The sequence below is a fragment of the Varanus komodoensis genome, unplaced genomic scaffold, assembly GCF_004798865.1.
Source record: "Varanus komodoensis strain SLA01 unplaced genomic scaffold, ASM479886v1 scaffold13_3, whole genome shotgun sequence".
NCBI lineage: Eukaryota > Metazoa > Chordata > Lepidosauria > Squamata > Varanidae > Varanus > Varanus komodoensis.
In genome coordinates, this window is record NW_025335409.1 from 14381926 (window position 1) to 14409735 (window position 27810).

The 27810-nt window shown below is 39.3% G+C and overlaps 1 protein-coding gene across 9 annotated transcripts; it reads left to right on the forward strand.

Moving 5' to 3' along the window:
* Positions 1 to 120: 120 nt before the first annotated feature.
* On the forward strand, positions 121 to 27706 carry PIK3CG (phosphatidylinositol-4,5-bisphosphate 3-kinase catalytic subunit gamma). 9 transcript variants are annotated; one of them, XM_044423336.1, is made up of 14 exons: positions 285 to 417; positions 4531 to 4599; positions 7052 to 7200; positions 7346 to 7572; positions 11452 to 13437; positions 14654 to 14719; positions 14828 to 15053; positions 15956 to 16059; positions 18680 to 18826; positions 19741 to 19831; positions 20575 to 20705; positions 21605 to 21716; positions 23242 to 23399; positions 24467 to 27706. In XM_044423336.1, the coding sequence occupies exons 5-14, from the start codon at positions 11464 to 11466 to the stop codon at positions 24746 to 24748; spliced, it is 3291 nt and encodes a 1096-aa protein (XP_044279271.1). In that variant the 5' UTR covers positions 285 to 417; positions 4531 to 4599; positions 7052 to 7200; positions 7346 to 7572; positions 11452 to 11463; the 3' UTR covers positions 24749 to 27706. The 9 variants fall into 9 exon arrangements, with proteins under 9 accessions (XP_044279269.1, XP_044279273.1, XP_044279271.1 ...); XM_044423334.1 differs by lacking the exons at positions 285 to 417; positions 7346 to 7572 and adding an exon at positions 121 to 244; XM_044423333.1 differs by lacking the exon at positions 7346 to 7572.
* Positions 27707 to 27810: the final 104 nt, after the last annotated feature.

Here is a 27810-nt window from a genome sequence, read left to right on the forward strand (position 1 = left end):
AGCGAAGGTGCTGTGCTCCCACTCCCGAGGGAAGTGCGAAGGGAGCCGGAGCGAGCTTGCCGGGAGGGGCCCGCTCGGGTTCAGTCCGACTGCTGCCTGTGGCGCCTCCTCTCGGGCAATAGCGGATCCGCGACGGGTCGGCCATATAAACAGCTCCGCTGAGGGGCGGAAGCGAGCTTCGCCTCGCACCTGTGAGCGGCGGCGGCAGGGGGGACGTCCGCTCGGTTTTCCTTTCGTGGCGCCAGTAAGTAGAGGGCGAAGGAGTGGAGGGGGCGTCTCTCTAGGGTTGTGCTCGACTGCTTCCTCTTTTCTCTGTGCCTGCCGCCTTGCCTTCCAGAAATCGGTCCGCGGGGAGCAGAGTTGCTCCCATGGGTGACTGGAGTCGGCAGTCTCACCTGAACACGCTGAAGTAGAAAGGTAGCAGCCTCCAGTCCACCCTCCTTCCCTCAGTACCCTTACCTGTGGGGTCGCGCTCCATTTAAACAGGGACTGACTGCTTCAAACGGGGCTGTAGGGTGAACAAAACGCTGGCTTGTTTTGCTGTAAATGGGAGTCATAGGATAAAATTAACTCTAATTCTGTTTTTATTTATCTATTTATTTTAACAACGCTGAGCCCAACTGAGGTCCACCTAGTTTTAACATTCCTCCAACTTTCTATGGGGATGTTACAGGATGGATGTGTTGCCTTCTTTTTCATTTTTAGGTATGTCTGTGGTTGAAACTGAGGACGTACTAGCAGATATTTTTGTGTGCGTAGGTTTAGAGCATAATACCTTGCCACTCCCCAATCCTCAGTATGCCCTGGCTGGTGTGGGCAACAGGAAATTCTGGGAGTTGGGATTGCAAGGCCTTTTTTTGGTCTAAACATGCATAGGATTGTGTGTTTGTGATTTTAAAAAACTAACTGGAATTAATGGGTGTTACCTGGAATGAATTAGCCATACAGTATGGAGTAGAGCAATTCATGTAGTAGCTAGGGGGGCAATCCCAGGTAATTTTAAGAAGACCACAGCTCACCTCCCAGCATGCCCCAGCCAGCCTTGTTGGGAGTTGGATTACTTCTAACAGTTAACCTCCTAACTGTTAGGATGATTGCATCCTAACAGTGTGAGCCACATAATATTGTAATGGCGTGTGAACCAACTATCTCTCCATACATGTACTCAGTAGGTGGCCCAAGGCAAGCCAGTCTAAACTGCAGCAATACTACCCTTGTTTGCAATATGTAGTAAAACAAAAATAAAAATACTTACTTCACTGGTTGCTGTAAGGGTAACAGAGAAAATGTATACAAACCATTCTGACCATTTGGAAATGTATCTCAGAATACTTGGCAGTAAATTAATTTAGTCCTGATTTCATGTGGATGTTCTGAAGGAGAAAAGCATTTTGCTCCTCTCATAATACCAGAGCATGGGGTGGTTTCATACAACTGAGTGGTGGCAGTTTCAGGATAGATTAAGGCAGGGCTTTTTTTGTCATAGAACGCACCGGAACAGCGTTCCGGCACCTTTTTTCCCAATGGATTTTACTAAGTGATTTTGAATTTGCCTGTCCGCTTAGTAGCAAACATCATTAACATATTGCCTGCAGGCTGATTTTGTGTCCTCGCCGCCTGCCTTGGAACAGCTGCTTGGCTTGGGATTGGTGTGTGTGGTCGCGCTCTGAATGCTTACTGCAGGCGGTGATGTGAGCTCCAGCACCTTTTTTTAAATTTTTTTACAGAAAAAGCACTGGATTAAGGGAAATACCTATTCACACAGCACAGTTAAGCTAAGAAGTTCACTTCCACAAGATGGAGTGCTGGCCACCATGTCATGCGCAGAGCTGACTGGAGCTGGGTGTCAGACTAGATGGCTTGGGGGACCTCTTCTGACTCGCTCTGTTTTTATGTTTCTATGTTCTAACTTGGATGGCTTTAAAAGGGGAGTGGACAGATTCATGGAAATTAAGGTTTTTGATGGCTATATATCACTTCTAGTATCTGAAACACTATACCTATGTATGCTAGTTGCTGGGGAGCATGGACACTCATGTTCTACTTGTGGGATTCCTATAGGCATCTGACTGGCCACTGTTGGACTAATAACCCCTTGGCTTGATTCAACAGAGCTCATCTTATATTATTCAATTGTACTTTGTGTGTCGAAATACCAGAGCCCCCATTCTCAGAGTGGGGGGGGGCCTTTTTTGGCACATGAAGCTAGAAGTGCCTTTGAACCTCTGTGCTCCCACCTCCAGTGTTTATAGTGCATATTAAAGTAGAGGAGGAAGAGAGCCTATGTAGATATGCAGCCATATTACTGGGAGGGAAAACCATATGTTAGTGTCATAAGTGAAATAACCATTGTCATATGGAGGGGAGATTTTGGTTGAGCACTAGCAATTGCTTAATATTTTAAGATGAATCATGGTGAAAGTAAAGTATAGCTGTAGTTGACTTGTATTAGATTTTTTTCATACTTCTGCTACTTCCTTCCATGTAAAACCGCCCATCGTTTGACGTCTGCAGTTGTGGAGTTTCTCCAGATTCCTCTGTCTTTGGGGGTTAAAGGGTAACCCATCTGTGGTGGAACCCTGGTTGCAGAATTCCAACTATAAGCAAATTTGCCTGGTATATTTTTAAATTGGCTGTAACTGTTTTTATCAGTATTAGCTATCACTGTATATTTTACTTTAATTCACTGCTGTTTTAAACTTTATCTACATTTATAAGCCACCCTGAAGGCAGTTATGGTGGTGTGATAGATATATACCTTTTAAATACCTAAAGAAGGAGTAAGAGGCTTTCCAGCTGTGGTGTGGGATACATAGGAAGGCGTCTGTAGTAATAGTTTGCTTTAGCTTTACTCTAGCTAAGCGCACCTGTGGTGGGTTGTGATTATCATTTGTTGAGTAAGATTGCTGTAGATAACTTTATAGACATTTATCTCTTTATTATTGTGTGACATACCATAAGACAGAGTGTAAGAGAGGGTAGTCATAGGTTTTCGATGGAGCAAAGTACCTACCCATATTTAGACAGAAAAAAAGTCCTACAACTCCCAGCGTCCCCAGTTAACTGTGCAAAACATGCCTAGGATTTAGAGTGGATAAAAACCCATGATTAAAAACAATTAAAATTTAAATTGGATTTTTTAAAAAATAAAATGCTTTTTGAGGAGAAATCTTTCTGAAGATAGCTTTCTGTTTAGGATACATTATAGTTCAAAGGTTATTCATCATGAAAAGGATTTTAATTATGTAACATGGTGCTGTATATTCATGCAATGTTTAAATTTGTTGGTAAATGAATTCCATTAAACCATTCACAATGTCATGTTCTTCCAGAGATTTCTGTAAGATTATTGAGCAGTTTTTCAGTCTAGAAGATATCCCAGATGCTTAGTTTTACAGTTCTCAGAACTGTGAATTTGTGTCTGCAGAGATCACATGCCTCTTTTCACAGCAAAATGCTATAAAATAAACATACAGAGTTGAGAAAAAGATCTTAATCCCATTGTTCATTTGCAAATCTATGTACACAGAATCAAAATCCACCAAGGTCTTTAAAGTGGTGTACAATTTAAAACAATGCGATAAAATCAGGACAGAATAAATTTAAAAATAAAATATTACTGAAACCCAACTAGAATAACATTTAAATCCTTCAAAGATCCCGTGAAACAATATAATTTTTACTGTCCTTCTAAAATTCAACAATGATGGGGCTGAACAGCTGGGATGATGCAACCTTTTTGGTTCCTGTTGCTGAAAAGATGTTACAGAAAAGACGATATGTCCAAGATGATATGGTGGCAGCATGTGCTTAACTTTCTCTGGTTTGATGCCTTAATTGCAGTTGGCAACTAGATTTTTGTTCGTTTTAAACCAAATAAGCTGCAGAGAAATAGCAATGTTTGCTTTGCCGTTGCCTTTTCAACTACTTGCAAAATGGGCAAAATTGACTTTGATAGGATACAATCCTATGAATGCTGGCAATTGTAACTTTTTTCTGCCTATGCATGTATAGGTTTACACCTTTAGGCACATAACCTACACCTTTAGGTGCATACCATTGCCACATTTTATTTTATTTATTTTTTGATTTATATCCTGCCTTTTTTTCCTACAAAGGGCTCAAGGCAGCTTACATCTCCTCCTCCATCTTATCCCCACAACAACCACCCTGTGAGGTAGGTTGGGCTGAGAGTCTGTGACTGTCCCAAAGTCACCCAGTTGGCTCCATGGCTGAGTGGGGACTCGAGCCCAGATTGGCTGAGTCCTAGTCCCATGCTCTTAACCACTACACCACACTGGCTCACATGTGGTAGTTTGCATATGAGCTGATAATTTGTGTACAGCTTCTGTTGTTGGAGACTGCATTGAATCTAATGAATTAATCATCTGCCTTCTTACTGACTAGTCAATTCCCCACTCTATTTAAATGCTTTATCACCCACATAAAGTAATCCTGTAGTAGATGAATTTAGAATTGGAAGGCAGAGTCCAATGTTGCTTGAATGGACATCTTCTCATTTACCCGCAGCTACCTGTGTCCTCCAACTCGATAAAGCTGATTTTGAGGGAACTGCCAGAAGGGAAAATCAACATTCTTGTGAGTACAGTGAGTTAATTAGGTTCCAGCTGGAGAAATAATTATCAGTTTAAATTGCACTGGAGGAAAAAACAAAGCATTTTTGGCTTATACTTTGTGTGTAAGGTTTTGTACTCTCATGAACTCTGCCCCCATTCTTCTGTACTAATTTAAGCACCAGTTCCTGGGCTGCTGGGTGGGATAAGCATTTGCATGACCAGAGATTGCATGAGTGTCTGGGCAATGTGTTCTTGAAACACAACTCTCTTCCTGCTCAGAGCTTAGGTGATTTCAGATGCCATTTTGCAAATATATTTTTGTATACTCTGAAAAAAATAAGTTGAAGTCATTAAAGAGTTTTCTTGAATGTAAGATCAGGTGTATAATAAAATGTTCAAAGTTGCTTAGGAATTAATTCCCACAAATGAAAACATCTGTTTCCTTCTTACGTTGTCATACTGCTTTTGGAAGGGTACCTTCAAGATACCTTCTTACAAAATGAATGTTATAGCATCACAATATTAAAGTCACAATAGAATAACATAGTTTGGGAGTAATATGTTTACATGAATAAAGGTGAATAGTATTATGTCCTTCTGTGCAACTGGATAACGACAGGAGCCTTAAGCCTTCTGATTTGAGAGGAAAAGGAGCTAGGGGATGCTGCCAGTTTTAAACCACAGGAAATGGAATTTTGACACACTTTCTTCCTGCCATTTTCATGATGGAAATCAACTTTACCAAGCTGCTTTTCTCCTCATTGGGGTAGCAGGGGTCAATGAACAGGCCTTTTCCTTAACCTCATTGGTGAGAAAGTACCTGGGAAAGGACTATTCTGATTAGACAAATGGCAGGAAGAATAATGGTTAGCTAGCCCCTCTCTTCTATTATTTCTCCACTTGGGATTGCAGAGTCTCGTCTGTTGTCAATTAAAACAGTATATCAGAGGTCTGTTTATATATCTCCCGTGAAGCATTACCTTTGTATATAATTTGCAATGCAAATGTTTCCATAAGAGCTTAGTAGTGACCCAGATCTGTGAAAGGGTGTTTGCTGATGAAAAGCTCCTACTACTATTTGTTAGAAAGCATTGTGCATCTATTCTCTTTCTCTCTGCACATCTGCTAGGGGCCATAGGATAATTTAGATTCCCAAATGTGAGGTCAGAGCTGTTGATCTACATGCTGATGTTCTCCCATCCTTGCAGCTGCCACAGAAAGAACTACTCTGGCTTTTTTTCCAACGACAGTAAATCCATCTCTGAGAGGGCATAAAGTGGCAAGGGGAAGAGATGGCGGCCTGTAAGATATGATGTATTCTGATGGCATCCCTCCTTTTGCCCTTTGAAGTGCCTCAGCTGGACAGCTGAAAATGGCTGTTCAGCTAAAATACAGAGAAGTGTAGGAAGGCAGAGATCACTTCTGCCACTCCTTTGGTTCTATATCGGATGCTTGAAAATCTCAAAATCTCAATCTTACAAGCATTGAGGGCACAATCAAAGAACAATGGTGAATGAAGGTCTTTTCTGGAAGCACACTTTTGGGGGTTCTACTTTTTTTTGACTCTGTCCTCCTTATTGGTTTATTTCTTCAAAATGCTTGTACTTGCACATTCTCTGCTAGGACTACTGTAGACTGTTCAAAGTCTCCTACAAATAAATTCTCAAGGAAGGCTCTTTTCTTGATTAAACATTATTCAGCTATCTTTATTATTCAATTGTACTGATGGCATTACATGGACTAGTTAAAAACCTGTGCAGCTAAATAGGTAAGGTATTTGATCCTGTCCAGTAATGATAGTTAGTTAGTTAGTTAGTTAGTTAGTTACTGGTTTTGCATATCATTCACAAGAGAGATCCTGTCCTTTTCCTAATCAGCAAGATTAGGCTCCATTGCCAGTAGTGTACCCTGATCATCTTGCCAGTAGCTTGTCTGACTCCTTCGGTGAGCAACAACAGCCACTGTGGCAGTGTGTTCTGCCTGGCCTTGATGGAGAGGTGTTCTGATCACAAGGGTGAGCCCCCATTGTATGAGGTCAGGAGAGGCCATTGTTTCCTACACCTTGTTAGGAGCAGTCCAAATGTCAATTGCCTCCCTGATAGGATGTTCAGCCTTGGGAGCTGGGTACAGGATATTGCTGGGGCCTTGGCAATTACAAGATTTGCTTCACATCATAGCAGCTGTTCAGCAGACATCTTAAGACATTTTTGTCTCAGCCTTTTAAATACACCATCCCTTACACATTTTATTTTTTACAAAATGTTTGCTGCCTCTGAGGCACCGAAGGAGGTTGTGCCCAATGGAAAGTGAGATGTGTTGAATTAGTCTAAATTACTGGGGTTTATGCTGCTAGTTCAGCCTATAACAAGGCTGAACCTGGCAGAAAGTCCTTGCTTCTAGAAGCCTGGTCAGTGGGTTGGATCACATGAGTTGGCTGCTGTGTTTATATTTTGTTTTGTTTTATTCCCTTACAGATTTGCTCTTGTCAGTTTTTACGTCAACAGAGGAGTTTGGTGAAGATGATTAATTATTTCTGTGAGAAAGATTGCTTTCATTTTCCTTGTGGAGCCTGTTAGTTTCCAAGCTCAGCTGTGCCATTTTTGGTTTACCCTGATAAAATAAGGTATAAACTAGGGGATGGAACCCACCATTCTGTCAAGAGTCACATTCTCTGGAGGTGCATGCTTGCTGTGTGGCTGGAGCCCAAAGTGGGTGGGGTCACCTTTTTTTCCCCCTTTAAATCCATGTTTCTCTTTTCCTCTTGTAAGGAATGAAATCCAAGCAATGACGATACGGGAGGCAAAGTACCAAGCAGCAACAGTTTAATACGTTCTGGCCAGACCGGGCACTCACCCCAAAGGTAGTGCACTGGCGGAGCAGTTTACACAGCCTCTTATTGCCTACTTCACGCGCAAAGTCCCTGCCTCCTTTCTCCCATTGGCAGGATACTGGGAGTTCACATTCTTCTCGTCCGCCTTCATCATACTACTCCTTGGTATTTTACCCCCCCTGCTCATACGTCCCATGTTCATGTTAATAACCCTCTGAGTCATAGTAGGAGGCACACTAATATGCATTAGCTTATTACGCAGCCGTACCTTGGATGCTAAGTACAAAAGTTTAATGCCATGTCTGCCAATTACATCTTGCAGTCTATTAGTTTGTGTTGGTCACAATACTCTTATTAATCACGAAGTGATCTGTATAGCTTTACCCATTCTAGTCCTTTATAAGTGATCCATAGCTTTACCTGTTCTAGTTTGTTAGTCACAGTAATCTACTTCTCACACTCTGCTTCCTCCAAGCAGGCTGCCATGGAAGGGACAAATGTGTTGATGAAGGTCTGAACATGCAAAGATCTCCCCACTCTTTTAATCACACCATCCTATTAACCTTCCCTCCACTTTCCTTTCCACTCTTCTCCATCCAAATGTCAGCATGCAATTAGCCTGAGCACTACATGAGGACAGTGTGGGTTGTCCCCTGGATGAGTGCAATAGTTGACTTAAATATTCTTAACAGTAAGCATTTTTGCTCAGGGAAGGGAAAGTTAAGTGATTTTTGGTAATGTATGTAATTCAAGGTGACACTATGGCTATCCAATAAACGTTTAAAATAATGGTGCATTAGGAAGTTCACAAAAGAGTTAGAGGCAGTGTGGTATAGTAGTTAAAAGTATAGGACTGGGACTCAGACAATCTGGATTCTAGCCTCACTGGGTACTTTGATATACTGCTCAACAGCATGTCTTCCAGAATGGTTTACAAAAAAAGCAGTGCTAAAAATATAGACAATTACAATATGATATCCTGCAACAATTTCATCATTAAAAACAATAAAATAAACACAATCACAAAGGGCCATTGTAAATAAATGTATCCCAATTGTCAACCCACCAACCATTTGTCCTTACTCCAGTGGCATATTAATGGTGCCCACATAATCTCAACTCTGCTTAACACAATAGTAAAATTAAGTTTAAATAATTAAATGAATTCAAATAATAAGCAGAACAAAATTAAATACTAATAAATAAGAATAATAGAATGCCTACATCATAAAAATGGTCATTCCACAGCAGTCACAATTAGCATAAAATATAAAGTAAAAAAATTCTAACAATTAAAGTGTTGAGAAATAAAAGGTACTGGTTGGGTGCTGAAAAGTATGGAGTGATCTTATTGTGAGGTTATGATCAAGAGGATGAGGAGAATTATGTAAGCCACTTTGAATTCCTAGGAAGGAGAAACGTTGGGTTATCAATAAAGTTTCTTAGACCTTGTTGACTTTGTTTCCTGTTTTTATATTATGATGATGTCCATAGAATGACAGTGGCCCCATTCACTGATAGCCTTAACAAATTACTAGCTGGGCAATTGTTTCTCAGACCTTTTAAATTTGATCTTGTTCTGGTTCCTCCTTCGCCCATACTAATAATTTGTTCTGCTTGTGAGCACACAGTCGTCTTTACCTGCATTTGTGGGAAATAAGTTTGCTGGAGCATGCAAGGATCTTGGGGCTGTGGCACAAATCCAGCAATTGCATTGGAAGAAGAATAGGATATTCTGCCCCTACTGTGAAACCATACATATGGATGGACACACTGTTAGTACTGAGCAAGCACTATTGTGTTGGGATAATAGACCATGTGGAGGAGCATTTCCTCTTACAAATCTATTCTGGATCAATTAGGATCCTGTGTAAATATATGTTCAGTCCCTGAGAATTAGCTGATAGTGGGATGGCCTCTGGAGCTTATCCTTCCCTGGAACATTGCACTTTTGTTCAAATGCTTGGTGCCTTCTGGCACAGTTTGCAAACCACAGTACTAATAATGGTTTTTACCAAATGTGAGACATAGTTCTCTGTTTTCAAACATACTGAATGAATTCATTTCTTGATTTTTCTCCAAGGCAACTTCTGCCACATGTCCCAATACATAGATTTCAAAAATGCATTCCTCTTTTTTCTGGTGCTATGACGGTAAGTATATATTTGACTAACAGGAAAAGCACTGACTATTTTAAAAAAAACCTATAAAACCCCCTCCACACACACAACCCAATCATGTTTATAACCAAGTTGGTTAAAGCTTCCTTCCTGGTTACTAGAGCACTTCCTTTGCATCTGCTTATGAAGACAAGAAAAGCAGAACAGCTCACATTAACAACTCTTCATGTGAATGGTTGTCATTTTAAAGGCTTAAAAACTGTACAAATGAGTCTTCTCCAGCACCTCAGTTTCTCGTTTGCAGTCAGGTAATTTTTTTTTGCTAACTGTTGCATCTTTTTGCTTTTACTTATTTGGATTTTAGAAAACTAAAAAAAGACTGTTCAATAATTTATGCTGTCCCAGTGTAGTTTTGTTATATTCAATTTCTTGTGTTAAGTTTTTCTGGCAAACAAAGACAAGGAAGGGATTGCCAAAAGGTGGATTTGTTCTGGAAAAAAGCTGCTGTTGAGCAACATAGTACCTGTTAAGGGGAAACTAAATCAGAAATGCTCTGTGTCCGTTATCCTTCATTTCCTTTGATGTAGTAGAACTGAAACCGAGTGCAAATTTCTATTTTCTTGACATCAGTAAGTCAAGATGGTAGAATTTGACTGAGACAAACTGAGAATCTTTCCTTTCCTACTTGTGATTGATTTTGTTCTGATCATCCAAGGCAATTCTGAGTACAATACAATTTTTTATGCAGTCTTTTCACTGCTATAGTTTTATTAAAACTAGAAAAATTTATACAGAAAGTGGCATGCTAAACAATAATTTAAGTATGCATAATCTAATTCGCATACTGATTAAATTAGTACAGGCATTAAAGGCATACATCATTACATTTAACCCTTGGAAATAGCTGTTATTAAGCAACATGAAGCTGCTAATTTTAAAGTAAGCCTCAGGCATTGTAGCAGATCTTCAAGAAAGAGTGCCAGTTTATAGAAAGGGTTGACTGAATTTCTTATGAAGACTACAGGACATTAGATACTGTGGTAATCATGGGGTGGCAAGAATTTATATGCTTACCATACTAGCATTTTTGGGTAGTGATGTGGTGGGAGGGGCAGGATCAGATTCCTGAGCATTAGCAACAATATTTTAGGAGCCAGAAGCAAATTTTAGTGCTTAAGCCAGATCCTTGGATCTTCCTTAGGCCAGTCTTTGTATAAAAGGCGCATAAGTTCAGCAAATGTTTTTCAAATATGATGTTTTCAAGCATTTATATTGTGCTTTTGTGTGTGTAAAGCATTTCACGTAACTGTTGAAAGAGAGGGTCTAAAACAAAACAGCCCAGTAGTGATAGTGGGAGTTCAATTTGTTGAACTTCAAAGAAAGTGCTTTAAAGCCACCTTGTGAAGAATTTTCTATTCCTGAAGTTACATAGGGTTTGTCCTGGCTTGTGTCTAGATGAATATTCTATCTGTACTGCTCCATAATCTTGAAAGTCAGGTGGTTTAATAATAAAAGAGATAACATGATAAAATGGAAAACATTAGACAAGAAACTTGAGGTTTAGGTTCACAGAGTCAGATCTGAGGTTTTTGATCAGCATAGTGTTGTGGTCCCTTCCTCTCCCCTCCCCCCATATATGAGAAAGCTTTTCTGTATTTCAGTTAGTTCCATTTTTGGGCAATAGGCTACTTAGGGAAACCTGCCTGAACACATATCAACATCCTATTCAGATACATGGACTGGACCATATTTCTCAAAATGAAACAATTTTAAATCTCATCGACTTGAATGGGAAGAAATGAAAGGGATTTAAAAATGCTAAACTCTGGCTGGTTTGTGACTGATATCATTTATGAAAGTTTAGCAGCAATAGGCTGGTGGCAGCCAGAGAAAATTGACCTGATTCTTTTCTGTGTTTTCATAGATTTCTTGAGGCATGGACAGCAGTGAGCACCCTGTTGTTATGAGAGACGACAACAAACGGAGGAGGAGGAGAATGAAGCCACACTGTACGGCAAGCACTTTGTCTTCAACAGAACAGATAACCATTGAATTTGTTCTACCCACAAGCAACATGTTAATAGATGTCGCCAGTAACTGTACAGTAGAACAAATGAAAGCACAGGTTTGGATGCGAGCAATAGAAAGGAACCAGACCTCAGATTTCTACCATAAATTCACCCCTGATCAATTTGTACTTCATTACCAAAAGAAGGGACAGTGGTATGAAATTTATGATAAACATCAGATAATACAGACCCTTGACTGTATATTGTATTGGAAGGTGTTACAAAAGAAGGTGGGGAAAATTCATGTGGTCCAAAAGCAAAAGCCCACAGAAGAAGCCCAGGAGTTTCAAAAGCAGCTCAATTACTTGATTGGCTATGATGTCACTGATGTAAGTAACGTCCATGATGATGAATTGGAATTTGTTCGTCGCAGGTTAGTCACTCCACGAACGATTGAAGTATCTTGTAGAGATCCAAAATTATATTCAATGCATCCTTGGACTACATCTAAACCCCTTCCAGAGTATTTGCTTACCAGAATTATTAATAATAACATATTTTTAAATATTCACAGAGGAACAACTAGCCAGAAGATTAAAGTAGGTATTGATGACACTCCAAATGTAATCCTTCAGAGCTTTTTCACAAAAATGGCGAAGAAGAAATCTTTGATGAACATTCCTGAAGATAACAGTGAGCTAGATTTTGTGCTTAGGGTGAGTGGAAGAGATGAGTATATTGTAGGAGAAACACCTATCAAAAATTTCCACTGGATAAGGCAGTGCCTTAAGAATGGGGATGAAATTCACCTGCTCTTGGATGAACCACCTGACCCTAATCAGGATGAAGTACAAAAAGAAGAGTGGCCCTTAGTGGATGATTTCACTGGAGTTTCAGGCTATCATGAACAGCTGACCATAGATGGCAAAGATCATGAGAGAGTATTCACTATATCACTGTGGGATTGTAATCGGAAATTCAGGGTTAAAATAATTGGTATTGATATTCCTGTTTTACCAAGGAACACTGACCTTACTGTATTTGTGGAGGCTAATATTCAACATGGGCAGCAGCTCCTTTCACAGAGAAGAACTACAGCTAAGCCATTTACTCAGGAAGTCCTGTGGAATGCTTGGCTTGAGTTTGATGTCAAGATTAAAGACTTGCCCAAAGGGGCACTGCTGATGCTGCAGGTATATTGTGGCAAAACACCAGCATCATCCACAAAGGCTAACCTCCAGTCAAATGATCCTCCCACCTGTGATCCTAAATGCAAAACCCAGCTTCTCTATTATGTAAATATTTTGATGATAGATCACCGTTCCCTGCTCCGGACTGGTGACTATGTGCTTCATATGTGGAAAATTCCAGGCAAAGGGGAAGAGCAGGGAAGCATAAATGCTGATAAACTTACATCAGCCACCAATCCAGATAAAGAGAACTCAATGGCTATTTCCATTGTTCTTGACAAATACTGTCATCCAATAGCCTTGCCTAAGCATAAGATAGCATGTGATCTACAAGGAGACAGGGTTAGAGCTGAAATGCCCAACCAACTGCGCAAACAGCTTGAAGAGATCATAGCTACTGATCTACTTAATCCACTTACACCTGAAGACAAAGAATTACTGTGGCATTTCAGATATGAAAGTGTAAAGCACCCTAAGGCATATCCTAAGCTGCTTAGCTCAGTGAAATGGGGACAACAAGAAATAGTGGCTGAAACATACCAGTTATTCGCAAAAAAAGATGCCTGGGATCGCAGCACTTTGGATGTTGGGTTGCCAATGCAGCTTCTAGACTGCAACTTTGCTGACGAACATGTGAGAGCTATGGCAGTGCAAAAGCTGGAGAGTTTAGAAGATGATGATGTTCTTCATTATCTCTTGCAGCTAGTTCAGGTAAGATGGATATGCATCCTTGCACATCTGGTGCTTGGTATACATGCCCAATTGCAACAGTACTCTGAAGACAGGAAGCAGTGGTGTGTGCTTTTCCCCCTCACAGCAGATCACGACTGCTGCAGTAATGCCATTATAAGCATATCAGTGATATTGTTCATATATGATGAGCCTCATGTCTATCTCTTGATTACTTTTCACTTGATATGCTGCTATGGAGAAGGTTGAGCTTCATGATGTGCTAAAATTCAGGCGTTTATTCCAAAATCTAATTTGCTTGAATTTTTGACATTCATGCAGCTGTTAAAGTGTGAACAGCCAGGCCTGGAAAAAATGGGAACCATACTCATTTCAAAGGAATGTTTTGCCCAAGAAATGGATTTTGGAGTAGAAACGGGAGGAATGACCTATCCTTCCAGCATTGGCTGAGGCTCCTGCATCTCCACTGGATTCCTCTAGAGGCAGAGAGGAGGGTCTTTCCTGGGGAAGGGCCTGGAAGCTCAAGAATGCTCCAGGAGGCAAATGCATCCCTTCCTGAATCTCTGCAGGCCAGAGGTTGTGCGTCCCTGTCAAAAGTGGTAATTTAAGCTCTTACTTGGCATGGGGAGGCAGAAGTCCTTACACATGCAGTTTTCCATGATGTAACTGGGAACTATAGCATGAAATAAGCTATAGCACTAGAAATAAGGGATTCAGAAATTCCACTATGCAAATGATGCTTTCTACATTTCTAGATTAGGCTCTAATGATAGAATAATGCATTTTCTACTTTCCATGCGTTATCATCACATTCAAAGTCATATGGAGAAAAAGGAGAAGCAATTCTATCAGCTTGCTTGCTTGCTTATTTATTTATTGCTTTTATATACCGTCCAACTATTAGCATCTCGGGATGGTATATACTCCTGAATTATGTTACATACAGTTGAGGCAGCCTTATTCCTTTCCAGGAGTGAATAAGTGAGTGACTACTATGTGTTTAGACCCAATTGAGGAAAAACTCCAGAATATTAGTATATAACTAGACTAAATGCTTTTGTGAGGAATGTTTAAGTTGAACAAAGCACAACCTTCCTGAATAACAGGAGTATTGGGTCTTGTTTGTCTTAAAAAGCTTTAAAGGTGCTTTTAATTAGGATTGTTCATCTTGTAGGTGGCACAGAAATGTCATTGGAAAGCTGAAATAACCCCCTTTTCCATTTACTTTTTTTATCAGGCTGTGAAATTTGAGCCTTATCATGACAGTGCATTAGCTCGATTTCTTCTAAGACGAAGCTTAAAGGTAAGTATTTGATATTTAAAATGAGAAGACATCTACACATATTGCCAAAATAAAGTCTGTTAAGAAGATGTCTCATCTTTTAATGTGTTCTTTGCCTGGCACTCATAGAACAAAAGAATTGGACACTTTTTGTTTTGGTTTTTGAGAAGTGAGATTGCACAGTCCATGCATTATCAGCAGAGATTTGCTGTGATCCTAGAAGCATATCTGAGAGGCTGTGGGAAAGCAATGCTACAAGATTTTATGAAGCAGGTTCAAGTAACAGAGTTGTTGCATCGAGTGACAATGGAGATAAAGTCTATTTCTGCTGAAAAGTATGATGTCACTCCTCAAGGTATGTATAATTTTAATAAGTACAATCTTATCTGCCATATGTTTGGTTTTTAGTTTGTTAATGAAAGCTGAGCTGCAAAGTCCATGGTGTTTTTGCATCATCAGTAGCGAGTGCAGCTGCAGTTTTAAAAACAACAGATCATTGGCTAGTTGAAACATTGAGATCAGTGTGACAGTAATGCATTTTGCTACAATTTGAGCTGCCAGGACTGTTCTTTCTATCTGGGCTTTGAATGTAGCTAATGCCTCAGGAAGGGAGGTTGCAGTGCCTGCACGCTTGGAGGGAAGGCTATGCTGAGGAAACACAACTTGGACCCAAATGGTTTAAATAACAAGAACCCCACTGTCTGCCTTACTTGGACTAGATGGCTGAGCTTATTCTGGCACCTCAGCATCATATATCCCTTGACAAAAGAGATCTATTTTTATCCTTTTCAGTCTGGGTAGCACTAAGAACTGCCAATCTGGAAGCATCTCTTGAGATCAGCATCAGAGGCCCTGCTCTCCATTCCATTTTATGTAAGATCAGACAGGCTGGGACAAGAGAAGGCCTTTTTGGTGTGGCACTAAGATCATAAATATCCTCCTAATTCCACTGGGCGCCCTCTTTCTGTTTTAGATGGCTTTGAAGCATAGTCTTTTTCTATAAGTAATTGAGCTGCTATTTTAAGGGATGTTTGTGGTCTGCTTCTTTTAAATTGTTGTGTTTTATTGATGCTTTATGACTGTCTTGATGGTGTGTTGATGGTTTATTTCACTTTGTTGATGTGTATGTAACTTGCTTTGTTAGGAAGCTGATTTTATTTTGCTCTGCTAGGAAGTTGCTTTACTATCAATCTCCTCCTAGCTACTGAATTCTGACTGTTGAACCTTTTTTTTTTTTACTCAATGGTAAATGTTCAGTAATCACACAGCTCAAACAGAAACTTGAGAAACTACAAGACAGCAAGTTTCCTGAGTGCTTTAGAGTTCCATATGACCCTGGCCTGAAAGCAGGGGCACTTGTGGTAAATACAATTCTTTCTTTAATAGTGAACTCAGGTAATGACTGAAAACAGCATTATAGCCAAAAGAGGGCTACTGAGAATCCGTGAGAGGAGGTGGTATTATTATTATCATCATCATCATCATTATCATTACTGTTACTACTATTAATTTTATTTCTATACCACGCAGTCACTAAAGCTACTGGGGGCTACTACAGAGAAAGCCGTCCCTCATGTTGACACCCTCTACGATTCCTCAGGAGTTGGTGCTTGGAGAGCCCTGGATACTGAGTGTAGTGTTTGGGTAGATTGTGGTTGGAAGAGGCATTCTGTGAAGTATTATTATCTTAACCTGTTAAAGCCAGTACTTGAATTGGGCTTGATAGCATATAATGTAAGAGGGCCACAGCTGGTCGTAAATGTTTAAACTTATGGGTTACTATTGTGGCTGTTGCATTCCCCACCAGTTGCAGCTTCTGAAAAATCTTCAAGGGCAGTCCCACTTTAAGTGCACTGTAGTAGTTTAATTTAGAGATCCTAGAGCATTTTTAGAAACCAGGCTGTCCCTGTCCTTATAGTGCATAGCAGGGCCATTAGTGGAAGCTGATAGAAGACACAGTGCCATTGAAGCCACCTGAGCTTCAGATGTCAAAGACAGATCAAGAAGAAGCCCTGAGCTATGAACCTGCTCCTTTGGGGGAGTACAACCCCATGCAGAATAGGTTGAACAACCCCCATTGTCAGAGGAACCACTCATTAACAGCATCTCAATTGTGTCAGGATTGACCTTCAGAGGGGGGTTTTTTGCCCTCATCCAGTTGTTTGTTGCAGGCAGGAACCAGTTTTGCACATCCCCAGCCTTACTTGTAAAGGATGAAAAGGTGAAATATAGCTGCATGTCATCAGCTTACTAATGACAATGCACTCCAATTTTAGATGACCCTACTAAGCTGTTACATGTAGATGTAAAATAGTATAGGAGACAGAACAGACCCCTCAGGAGGTCCATGCTGGAGAATCCATGGGGTCAAATAGTATTCCTTAGGCACCACCTTCTGGAGATGGCACTCCAAGTAGGAGTGAAACCACTGGAATGTATTACCCTCCTTTTCCCAACCAAGAAGGTTGCCCTAGAAAGATAACATGGCTGATGGCATGTTCAGGTGAATCCTAAGGCCTTCAGAAAAGAAGATATATCTTGACAACAGCACCATATCCCTGCAAAAAATGGCAGTTTTAAAAATATTAGTGAGGACTGAGAATGCTAAATGTTATCAAAGAACCATGGAATGTTGAGTGTGTTGCTGGAAAATAGAGGTGGAAAGCTGGCTGGGGCGGGAAAGGAGAGAATTCATCTGCTTGTGTTCCTGTAGAGCCTAGAGACACTATAGCTGGTTGAAAACCTTTTCATTCCATTCCCTTTATTTCATTTTTGTACCACCCAATACGTGAAGCTCTCTTTGGCAATCTCTGGCTAAACCTGAGCAGGAGTGTCCTTGTTAGGACAAGGGCAGGGAACCTCTTTCACTTGAGGGCCAAAATCAATTGTGGAGAAGTTCTCAGGCTGTATTCCAGTGTTGGGCAGGGCCAAAGGCAAAAGCTGTGGGCTGCAATTCCAAAAATACCAGCAAATTTTAGGTTAAAGCTTAAAGCTAAGCTTCAAGAGAGGGATTTCAACCTTTTAGAATGTGTGCATGTTGCAGGAGAGGGCTGCAGAAAAGCAGATTGATGGTTTGGGGAAAGGTGGTGTGCCAAGGGAGGTGACATGGCCATTTGAGGGGCCTCAGAAGGACCCATGGAGGGCCACATTTGATTCCTGAGCTGAGGTTCCCTACTTGTCTGTTAGGGGGTAAGGATATATTATGATATATTATTGCAGCTTGCTTTATCTAAAGATGTCTAAAACTGCTAGGAGACAGGAACATCAGATGGAAAGTAACAAAGCAAAACATAGAGAACCTCCAGACATACTGAAACTAATATACTATGAGGTCATTATTTGCTCATCACCAGGTTCATGACTATGTCTTCTCAATGGTTAAAGAGAAATCAGTGCTATGCAACTTTCTGGGTGTATTTCAAGATGACTGCTTTAGTTTTTGTTGTGATACATTCTAGCTTCTACTGTACCTTAAACCTCTAGGCCATGGTTGGGCAACTTGTGGCCCTCCAGATGTTTTGGCCTACAGCTCCAATGAGTCCTAGATAGTACAGCTAGCGGTAAGAGCATAATGCTCTTATTTTATCTTCTATCCACACTAGCCTGAGTTCTTTAAAAAAATGTATATGTTTGCTTGGGAATTCTTCCCAGGTATAGTTATTTAGGAGTAAATCACACTAAGTTCAGTGGGGGTTATTCCCAAATAACTGTGTATAGGAGTGCATTTGACTCACTGATGGAATAATCAAATTATTATCACAATGCACATAGTTGGTTGGTTCTAATTATTCCTTTCCTCCAGTTCCTCTCTTCAAATAGAGAAAGGTGAAATTTGGGCATAGTACATTTCATAAAGATGAGTTTGACCAAAGGCAGGTCTATTTCAAAACAAATTCTTAATTAAGTCTATTTGAAAGTAGATGTATGACTGATTTTTAATCAGTTCTGGCTATAGGAAACTTACGATTTTATATCTTGCAGATAGACAAGTGTAAAGTAATGGCTTCCAAGAAGAAACCACTTTGGCTAGAATTCAAATGTGCAGATCCTACATCCTTATCTAGTGAAACAATTGGCATCATCTTCAAACATGGGGATGACTTGCGACAGGACATGCTGATTTTACAGGTATTATCTGGGTTACATGCTATTGAAAATTAAATTCTTCCTTAGAGAAGCCCCCCTCCCCCCACTTTTTGCTCAAACTGGAAAATATGTATGCAAGCATCATATGTGGACTGCTTATAAATATGGGAGTGAGTACTGCTGGATGACCTTTTAGCTGCTGGATGATGTTGTACTGCTTTTTGTGCTGGTTGTTTTTTTTAATGGCCATGTATATTAAAAAGTTGCCATTTAATGCTATATGTTACGGCTTCTAGTCTACCTAACTAAAGATGAACATATACCACTGTTTCTAGACTTTTGATACTGGTTGTTTTGATAAAAATCAAACAGTGGCTTTGATGAGAAGGGGATGTGATGAAAACACTGTCACCCTTCTTCAGTGTCATCTGGACTCTGTGCTGTGTGATCTGTGAATCCTGGCTGAGTTTCAGCCTAAAGGGGGCACATTACCATGGTAATGTATGAGGTAGTTCAGGTAGCTTTCATTATTTTGATTGGATATTGTATTAAAAGTTCTGTACAACATTGTACAATGGTTTATGGCCTGTCTTATTTATGATTCCTTTCTTTTTTCCCCTCCTTTTCCATTTCATTGTAAATATCCCTGGTAAAAAACTTTCCTTTTGCTTCCTTCATGTCTGAATGTTCCTCTTGGGTAAGGTCAGTGCTGATTTCGGTGCTTTGAGCCATTTGGTTGTGCATTCAGGTTGAAGAATGGAACAGAGAGTAGTGGCTTGTTGCATTCTTACTTCATTTGTCCAAAGACGGAGAGCCCCATGCCTTGGACTGGAGTAGATGGTCTGGCGGTAGAAGCTTACCAGTTAATTTTGTTGTTGCCTCCCAGAATGAAAGCTGGTGAATTTTTACTTTCCTTTACAGTAAAACTTCATATTAGTGTTTTTTCTTTTAATTAGATACTTCGCATAATGGAGTCAATCTGGGAAGAAGAATCCTTGGATTTATATTTGTTGCCATATGGCTGCATTTCTACAGGAAATAAAATAGGTACTGAATTTAACAAGACCAAGGTTTCAGCAAATCTCTGTACTGGCAAGAATTGAAATACTTTTGTGTTAGACTTTGTTCTGTTACTTTTCCTTACATTTGGAATGGCATTCTAGGCCAATGAGTAAATGGAGGAAATTGACTGAAATGTTTTCTCTAAAATACCTTTTCTGTTGACTCTCGTTAGTAGAGTTTGCCGTCCTCTGAATACTTCACCCACTTCTGCTCTGTGACCTGGATGCCAGTTTAATTTTGCAGTGGTGGTTTATGCAAGATGAATATTGTACACAGTCACTTTTGTTGAAAGAACTGTAATGAGTGACATAGGTGTTTCATCATAGCATCTAATCCAGTTTGAATGTCACACTTGGATTTATCTGTGGCAGAAATATTCTTTGGTATCACCTAATTGCAGCAAATACTTGGAACGGTTTCAGTTGTTATGAAGTTCTCCCAGAGAGCGCCTTATTGTTTATAATCAACATGTTAATTGTGGTTGCACAAACAGCAAGGATACGTGTTGGCTACTGCTCACAACATGATTAGTGACACACCTTTTCTCTCCTCACTTTCTGATTAGGCTTGCCCCATTTAAGTGTTAGGGTGGATGGAATACTTTATGAACAAAGCAAAACATGGGTTGTATATAGCCCATGTAATTTAATTCAATTTAGTGACATGCGTCTGACTAATATTGGATAGACAATATTAAATTAAGACAATACATATCTTTTAATTTATAGGAATGATTGAAATTGTCAAAGATGCCACAACAATTGCCAAGATTCAGCAAAGCACAGTTGGAAACACAGGAGCATTTAAGGATGAAATACTAAATCAGTGGCTAAAGGAGAAGTGTATCATTGAAGAAAAAGTGAGTATTCCTTTTTTTGTTTGTTTGTTTCACAGTGTAATAATTACAGAAATCTGTTTTTTGCAAGTTATGGTGTGGGTAAAACTAGTGCTTCTTTTTAACATTTTCAGGTTTAGAAATTAACTTCTATCCATTCCATGCCAACAGGAATAGTTAAATAACTGTTTAAAAATTGTAGTGGGAAACTTCCAGTGAATTGTTTATTCTTGTATCAAGTATGCTGTATTTTATGACTGGGAAACCATTTTTAAATTATCAGCAGAAATTGATCAAGTGTCATGGGTTGCTGGTGTTGGAGCCAGTAATGGGCAGAGCCAAAGCCCAGATGAGCAGGGACAAAGCCCTCCATCATTGTCTTTCTAGTGTGCATCACACCCCTTCTCTCTCCCCACTCTTTGGGCTGAGATGCAAGAAGTGGGATTGGGAGGAAAGGCCATGAACCAGATGGGAGCTTTCTGTAAATCACATCTGAGTTGAAAGTTCCCCACCCCTGCTGTATATGGAGTTGTGTTTACCTTTCCGTATGACATCCTGAAATATTAGCCTTCTAATATTTCAGGTTGTGCCCCAGGTCGCTGCCTTAAAAATATCAGAAGTGGTTTATTTGGAATTTTCCAGACTTCTAAATTGTGTTAAAGGCTTGCCATTTTCTTTTGCATGCTTTATTAATGTTTCTGTCTTGTTTGATCATTTGTAAAACAGCCACAACAACAAACATTGTAGAATGTTAAGTTCATTAAGATGCCAACACTAACGTGCTGTTTGGCCTTGATGGCTTTATATAAGACTTGGAAAACAGAGATTTGCACAATTTATTTTGTTTTACAGTTAAAAAAATATTCTTGTATACCCAGTAAGTTAATAATCAAATCTCCTCCTCAACAGCTGTTTTCTATTAGTTTCAGGCAGCAGTGGACAGATTTGTGTATTCTTGTGCTGGTTACTGTGTGGCAACTTTTGTACTTGGAATAGGAGACAGGCATAATGACAACATCATGATTACAGAATCAGGTGGGTTGATCCTTACTATTTACGCCTCAGCAACAGCTATTTCAGTGACATTTGAAATAGCTAAGTCTATATTCAGTTGCTACTCTAATATGACCAAGTCTTTCATTCACCTTTCCTTTCCCTGGCCTTTTTTTCAAAATGCTGCCATTTACATCAATAGAGAAGGGACCATATATAATAATATCCAGTAGGAAAGAATTGTTGATGAATTGGAAATAGAAGATGAAAAACACCTTTGGACAAAATGGTTGTTTAGGGCAGTTGTTTTCAACCACTGGTATGGGGACTGGTGCTGGTCTGTGGGAGGTTTCTCTTCAGTCTGTGCGGGGTGCATCCCACTCACTGTGGACCAGCGTAGGGGCTGGCTGTGCTCCACCACCTCTTCCTTGGTTCACATCACTATCATGGGGTGCACTGGAGGGACTGGGAAGGGGAGAGAGAACTCAGTGGGAGCTGGCTGGGAGCCACACGCCAGTTTTGGTATTTTGTTGGCATTTTTGTTGCTTAGTTTCTGGCTGTTCTGGAGAATTTTCATTTTGTTGGTATTGTGTTTGGAAACTAATATACATAATAATGGTGCCTTCTTTTTCTGCTTCTGTGTTCCTTGAGGTGGTTTTCCTGTTTTTGCAGGTCTCCAGCTGTGGAAAGGTTGAAAACCACCAGTTTAGGGTGCAATTCAATGCATGTTTAAAATGGAAAAAGGTCCTACAACTACCAACATTCCCCAGCCAGTCACAATGATGGAAGAATTCTGGAAGTACTGGGACTTTTTTCTGTCTAAAGATGCATAGAATTGCACTCCAAATTATATTACGTGTCTGATGGCAGATGCAAAAACAATAACACACATCACCTGTGTTGTAAACTCAGCTTTTGCACAATATCATTGCAAGTCAGCCAAGCATTTTAGCCTTGGTATTGTGCATCTCCTTGCATATAAGGCAGGCTGTCTGCCTCTTTTTTTTGCTTAAAGATTAACTTAACTGAAAAATGAAAAATCACAGACTTGAAAATCAGTTGCATAACTGATTGAAGTATGCTGAGGATGTAGTGGGCACTAGAAGTGTCCTCCCACAGCCAGCTATTTTCCAATTCAGGTTGAACCACTCAAACCTTGCAAACCTATTTTTTCCCCAGACTTCACCCCCAGAAAGAAAGAAAAGTTTACAGAGCAGTGGAGCTAGTATCCACCTACTGCTCTTAGAACTTTGTCTACAGTTTCTTGGGATCCTTAAGAATGGGAAGAAAAAGGAACTGCAGAGTGCAGTCATTAGGTTATAGAAAAGTTTTGACAAAGGTTTTGACGAAGCTAGAGCTATTTCCATGGAAAAACAAGGTAAATTGGGGCCACACTGAGGTTTGGAAGAGAGTTCAAGAGGGCTTACTGTATTTGAAAGAAGGCACAGTAGAAGGATGGTTGAACATTTGTAATTAGGCTAAAAAAGTATACACAATCAAAATCTACTTTGCACCTGTAAATGGGTCTTTTTACTGATTGATTTCTTAATATTGATTTCTTCCCAAGGTAATCTGTTTCATATTGATTTTGGGCATATTCTTGGAAATTATAAAAGCTTCCTTGGAATTAATAAGGAAAGAGTTCCATTTGTGTTAACACCAGATTTTCTTTTTGTTATGGGAACCTCTGGAAAGAAAACAAGCTTGCGCTTTCAAAATTTTCAGGTACGAAAACATAATCTATGAGTCGAAATGAAATTATAAGAGTAGTGTGCAGCACCTCAGACTTAAACCTAGCCAAAATCTTCTTAGATTTTTTTTGTGAAGGAGGAACAGTTTTTCTCTGTAACAAGGCTAACCCACTCTTTACTGCATGTATTTTAATGGGACAAAATATTATTGCACAAGTGATTCTGTATCCTGGCTAGACTACTGCAGCTTCCCTCTTCTTGTATATTTGACAGTTTTCTTCATGTTACAAAAAAAAAGTAGATGATACCAGGAAAGTAGCCCCCTTCCATTTCTGCCTTCTTCATGACTCTGATGCCCTGTTTGCTTCTCAAATCTTGTGGGAGTCTAACACACTATATCAGTTTCACTCATTGTCTTTAAACAGTTGGCAAAAATGAATCCTGGTGGTTCCTACAAGTTAACTGAATCTGGAAGCCTACTTGCCTGCTTTTACTGATCTTCCCCTGTAATAAGCAGCTTCAGGAGAGACTGCATCCAAAGTTGCATGTTTGGCAACTGCAGGGCAAGAGTGAAATGGAAAAGAAGCTTGACTGGCTTCTTGCACAATTCAAGTGCAAGGAATCTGTCTCTAAATCTGTCTCTAAAAACTCTGAAGCCTCTAGGGTTCCTTGTTAGAAAAATTCAATGTAAAGGAAGTTTAATGATAAAAGGAAATTTAATCTATGGTTTTCAGACACGCCCACCTCAATTCATATACACGTGTGTGCAAAACAATCTTCTCCAAATTTATTAGCCACAAAATTCATTGTACTGGGACTTCTTGCATCCTCCTTGGGTTCTATTTTCCATGTTTCTGTGAACCCTTTCCCAATTGTAATATGTCTGTATCCCAGAGCAGGAGTAGAATGGGCACAGTGAGTACAGACAAGTGATCAGCATAGTAGCAGTTAATGTGAAAAAGCAGTTATTGACTACACACAAGACCGACAAAAACCGACTCAGAATCAACCCTAATTCAGAACTGAGGTTTTAGTCCTGTTGATTTGAAATGCTCAGTCATTTTAATATGCTTTGTTTTTTTTTTTTTTTTTTTTTTGTAGGAGATCTGTGTGAGAGCTTATCTTGCTCTTAGGAAACATACAGACCTTCTCATCATTCTATTTTCCATGATGCTAATGACTGGAATGCCTCAACTGACTAGCAAAGAAGATATTGAATATATCCGTGATGCATTGACGGTTGGCAAAAATGAAGAGGCGGCTAAAAAGTATTTCCTAGATCAGATAGAAGTTTGTCGAGATAAAGGCTGGACTGTGCAGTTCAATTGGTTTTTGCATCTTGTCCTTGGAATTAAACAAGGAGTAGAAAAACATTCTGCCTAACTATTGTGCATACAGATAACCAGCAAGGAATGTGCTGCTCCTTTTGATGGTTTTTAACTGGAATGATCTGAAAAGGCTTCCAGGGGCATTGTGGCTGTCAAAATGCAAATTTCCTTGCAGCTGTCTGAGTTTTAAAGGTACTAATACTGCAAAATGATAATTTAATATAGGCAATTTTTCCCCTATTTACCACAGGTGATAAGCTAAAGCAGTTTTTCCAACCTGGCACCATCCAGATGGTCTTGGACTGAAGCTTCCAGCCAATATAGCCATTTGCCTTGCTAGCTGGGAATGCTGGGAATTGCATTTCAACACACCTGGAGGGTACCAGGTTGGAGAAAAGCTGAGCTAAACAAAATTTAGATGACAGCACTGAGAAGGCAGTTTGTCGGCCTCTTGTTTTGTTGGCTAAATAATGTAAATCTTAGGGAGGATGGATCTCCTTAAGAGTCAGAAAAAAAATATTAAAACAGTATTTTTGTTCTTTCTCCTTAAGCCATGTAGAGTGCTATGCTATGCAAGTTAGCCAGTAAAAAGGCCTAAAACTCCCAATGTGCTCCAGCCAGTAAAGGCCTTTTTTGTCTAATCTTGTATAGGATTGTGACTTTAATTGTCTTAAGGTCTTCAGTAATACATTGTTGCCTTTTCAAAATTGCACTTTTAGGATGTTTCCCTGGTTTCATAATTCATTCCTTTTTATTGATTTGCTTATTTAATCTCTATATCACCCAATAGCCAAGGCTCTCTGGGCAGTTTACAGCAGCACGTTAAAAATGGAGTATAAAATACACCATATTAAAACATCATCATAAAAAAGCTCACATACAGAATTGTATTAAATGCATACATTTTATTTTCCATGGACTTCTGCATGGAGAATTAGAGAGAATGCCCTTCCCTTTGCAGTAATCCTGATAAAAATCCATTCTCTTGCAAAGCTGGTATTTCTCCCAGGTAGGAAATTCATCAACATATAAGCAATGCCTGTGCAAAGTCTAGAACAGGAGGCCAATGAGATTACATTGCCAGGCAAGCTGAATTAACAAATTTCTCTGGAAAACTCAATACAATGTTTTCACTTTTAGAGAATCAAAAAACATGTTCAAAGTTTACTGTAGACAAATGTTCCTAACTATACAACATTCTTGCAATTTTATTGACTGCTTTCTGTATCAGACCAAGAAGAATAGTGTTGCATCATTTACTGAGGAGAGCCATAGATTGGATAATGGCAAAAGACTTCCATTAGAATTGATTTAAGAATAGAAGGCTGGTGAGGTACATTTTATAATGATGTCACTGTAAGGTCAGTCATTCATATTTATCACTGGAAAGATGGAAAGAGTAAACTGGAACTTTAGATGAATCTTTTTGGAAGCAAAAGCAGATAGTCACTGACTGATTCTTGTAATTTCTTTGAAGCTGGAGAATTAAATTGTAGCAGCTAATTTGCACTGGCGGGGGGACGGGACTACCAAGAGTCATAGGCAGTCAAATATAATCCTTACATGTGCTAGAGCAGGAGCTGGGCAGTAACCATTTCCATGTGGAGTATAATTCTGTCCCTACTGTTGTATGATGTGTGGAAATAACAAGGGAAGCCCTACATTAATATTTTTTGCTAAGACAAGAGAAACACCCTGTGGAAAAGATTTTCCTCTACCTGAACAATGACAGTGAACTAATTTTAAATATGTCAAGCTTAAGTCATTTTTTGAAAAACACTGATATTTTTCACTGCATTGAGCTTGACATATTTATACTAATTGCAGAGTAAATTCAGTCAAATATTACCAAGTTTGTAAAGTTTGGTACTTGTTCTTTCGAAGAAACTACCCAATTCCCTGTTTTACCAAATGTTTGAAAAAAATATCAAAAGGTTCTATATTTCCTCACTACCCATTTGTTCATGTGCAAGTACATGTATGTGTGCCACAGTCAGGGAGCTACTATGACCATATTCAGCAGTTTGTATATAGATGGTGTAACTTTGATTGTGAGCAGCAGGTGCCTGCTGCATCAGATAGCCTCTTGCATTCTTCTGAGTTTTGAAACTGCTCTGCCATGCATTGTGGGGATTTATGATTGAGAAGCAGACATTCAAACGTTTACTAGGCACACAGACCTGATCACAGGATTTCCTGGATTGTGGCCCAAATCAAGAAAACTTTAATATTTTGCCAGAGTTCTTTGTATTTTACAAACTGAGCATTTATTTCCCAATATGGGAGAATTCTTTGACTTTAGTAGTGCACCATTATGAAATAGGGTCTAAAGAGAAAGTGTGGTCAAGATATCCATGAGGTGTATTAAAATCTTTTAATCATATATTAAATGTAGAATGATGCTGAGAATGTATAATTGACTCTGAAATTATAGGAACCTTGCGAAGAGTATACATTTTGACTTTGAATTGGATCATAATACTGGATACATCTATACAAAGAAAATACAGCTTGAAATATTTATTTCTATGTGTTATGTAAAATACCAATTTAGTATGCTTTACAGGATTTTATCTATTGTAAGTTCTATATAAAGCATACCTATGGAAGTGAGACTTAAGATTAACACTGGATACAAACTATAGTTTGCATATTATATACAAAAGCAACATGTCTTCTTTGTTTGCATAAGTAATGACATTGCTCAGATTTTAACAAAGTAATTCACATAGGGTATTGAAAAAATGACCTTGTGCTAACTTGGCAAGCATTTTATTTTCTTCTTTGTTTACATTGTTGCCCTATGAGCCCTGATTTTCATATAAGACTATACATCAGAAAGACTGCATTATTGGAGCTGGACTAAATGGGAAGACCTCTCCTAAACATACTTTTATAGGTTTTTAAAAACTCAAATCATTTGTACTGTACCTGTACTGTTAAGTTTAAAAATTGTGTATTCTAATATTGAAATGAATTGTATATATGAATCATTAAAGAATACTCACAAACATTTTTCTTCCATACTTTTCTTCTGTATCGATATCAAAAAGTGGGTTTATACTTTCCTATAGTAAATCAAGGGTTTAAGACATTCCACTGCTAATGTGCAGCCCC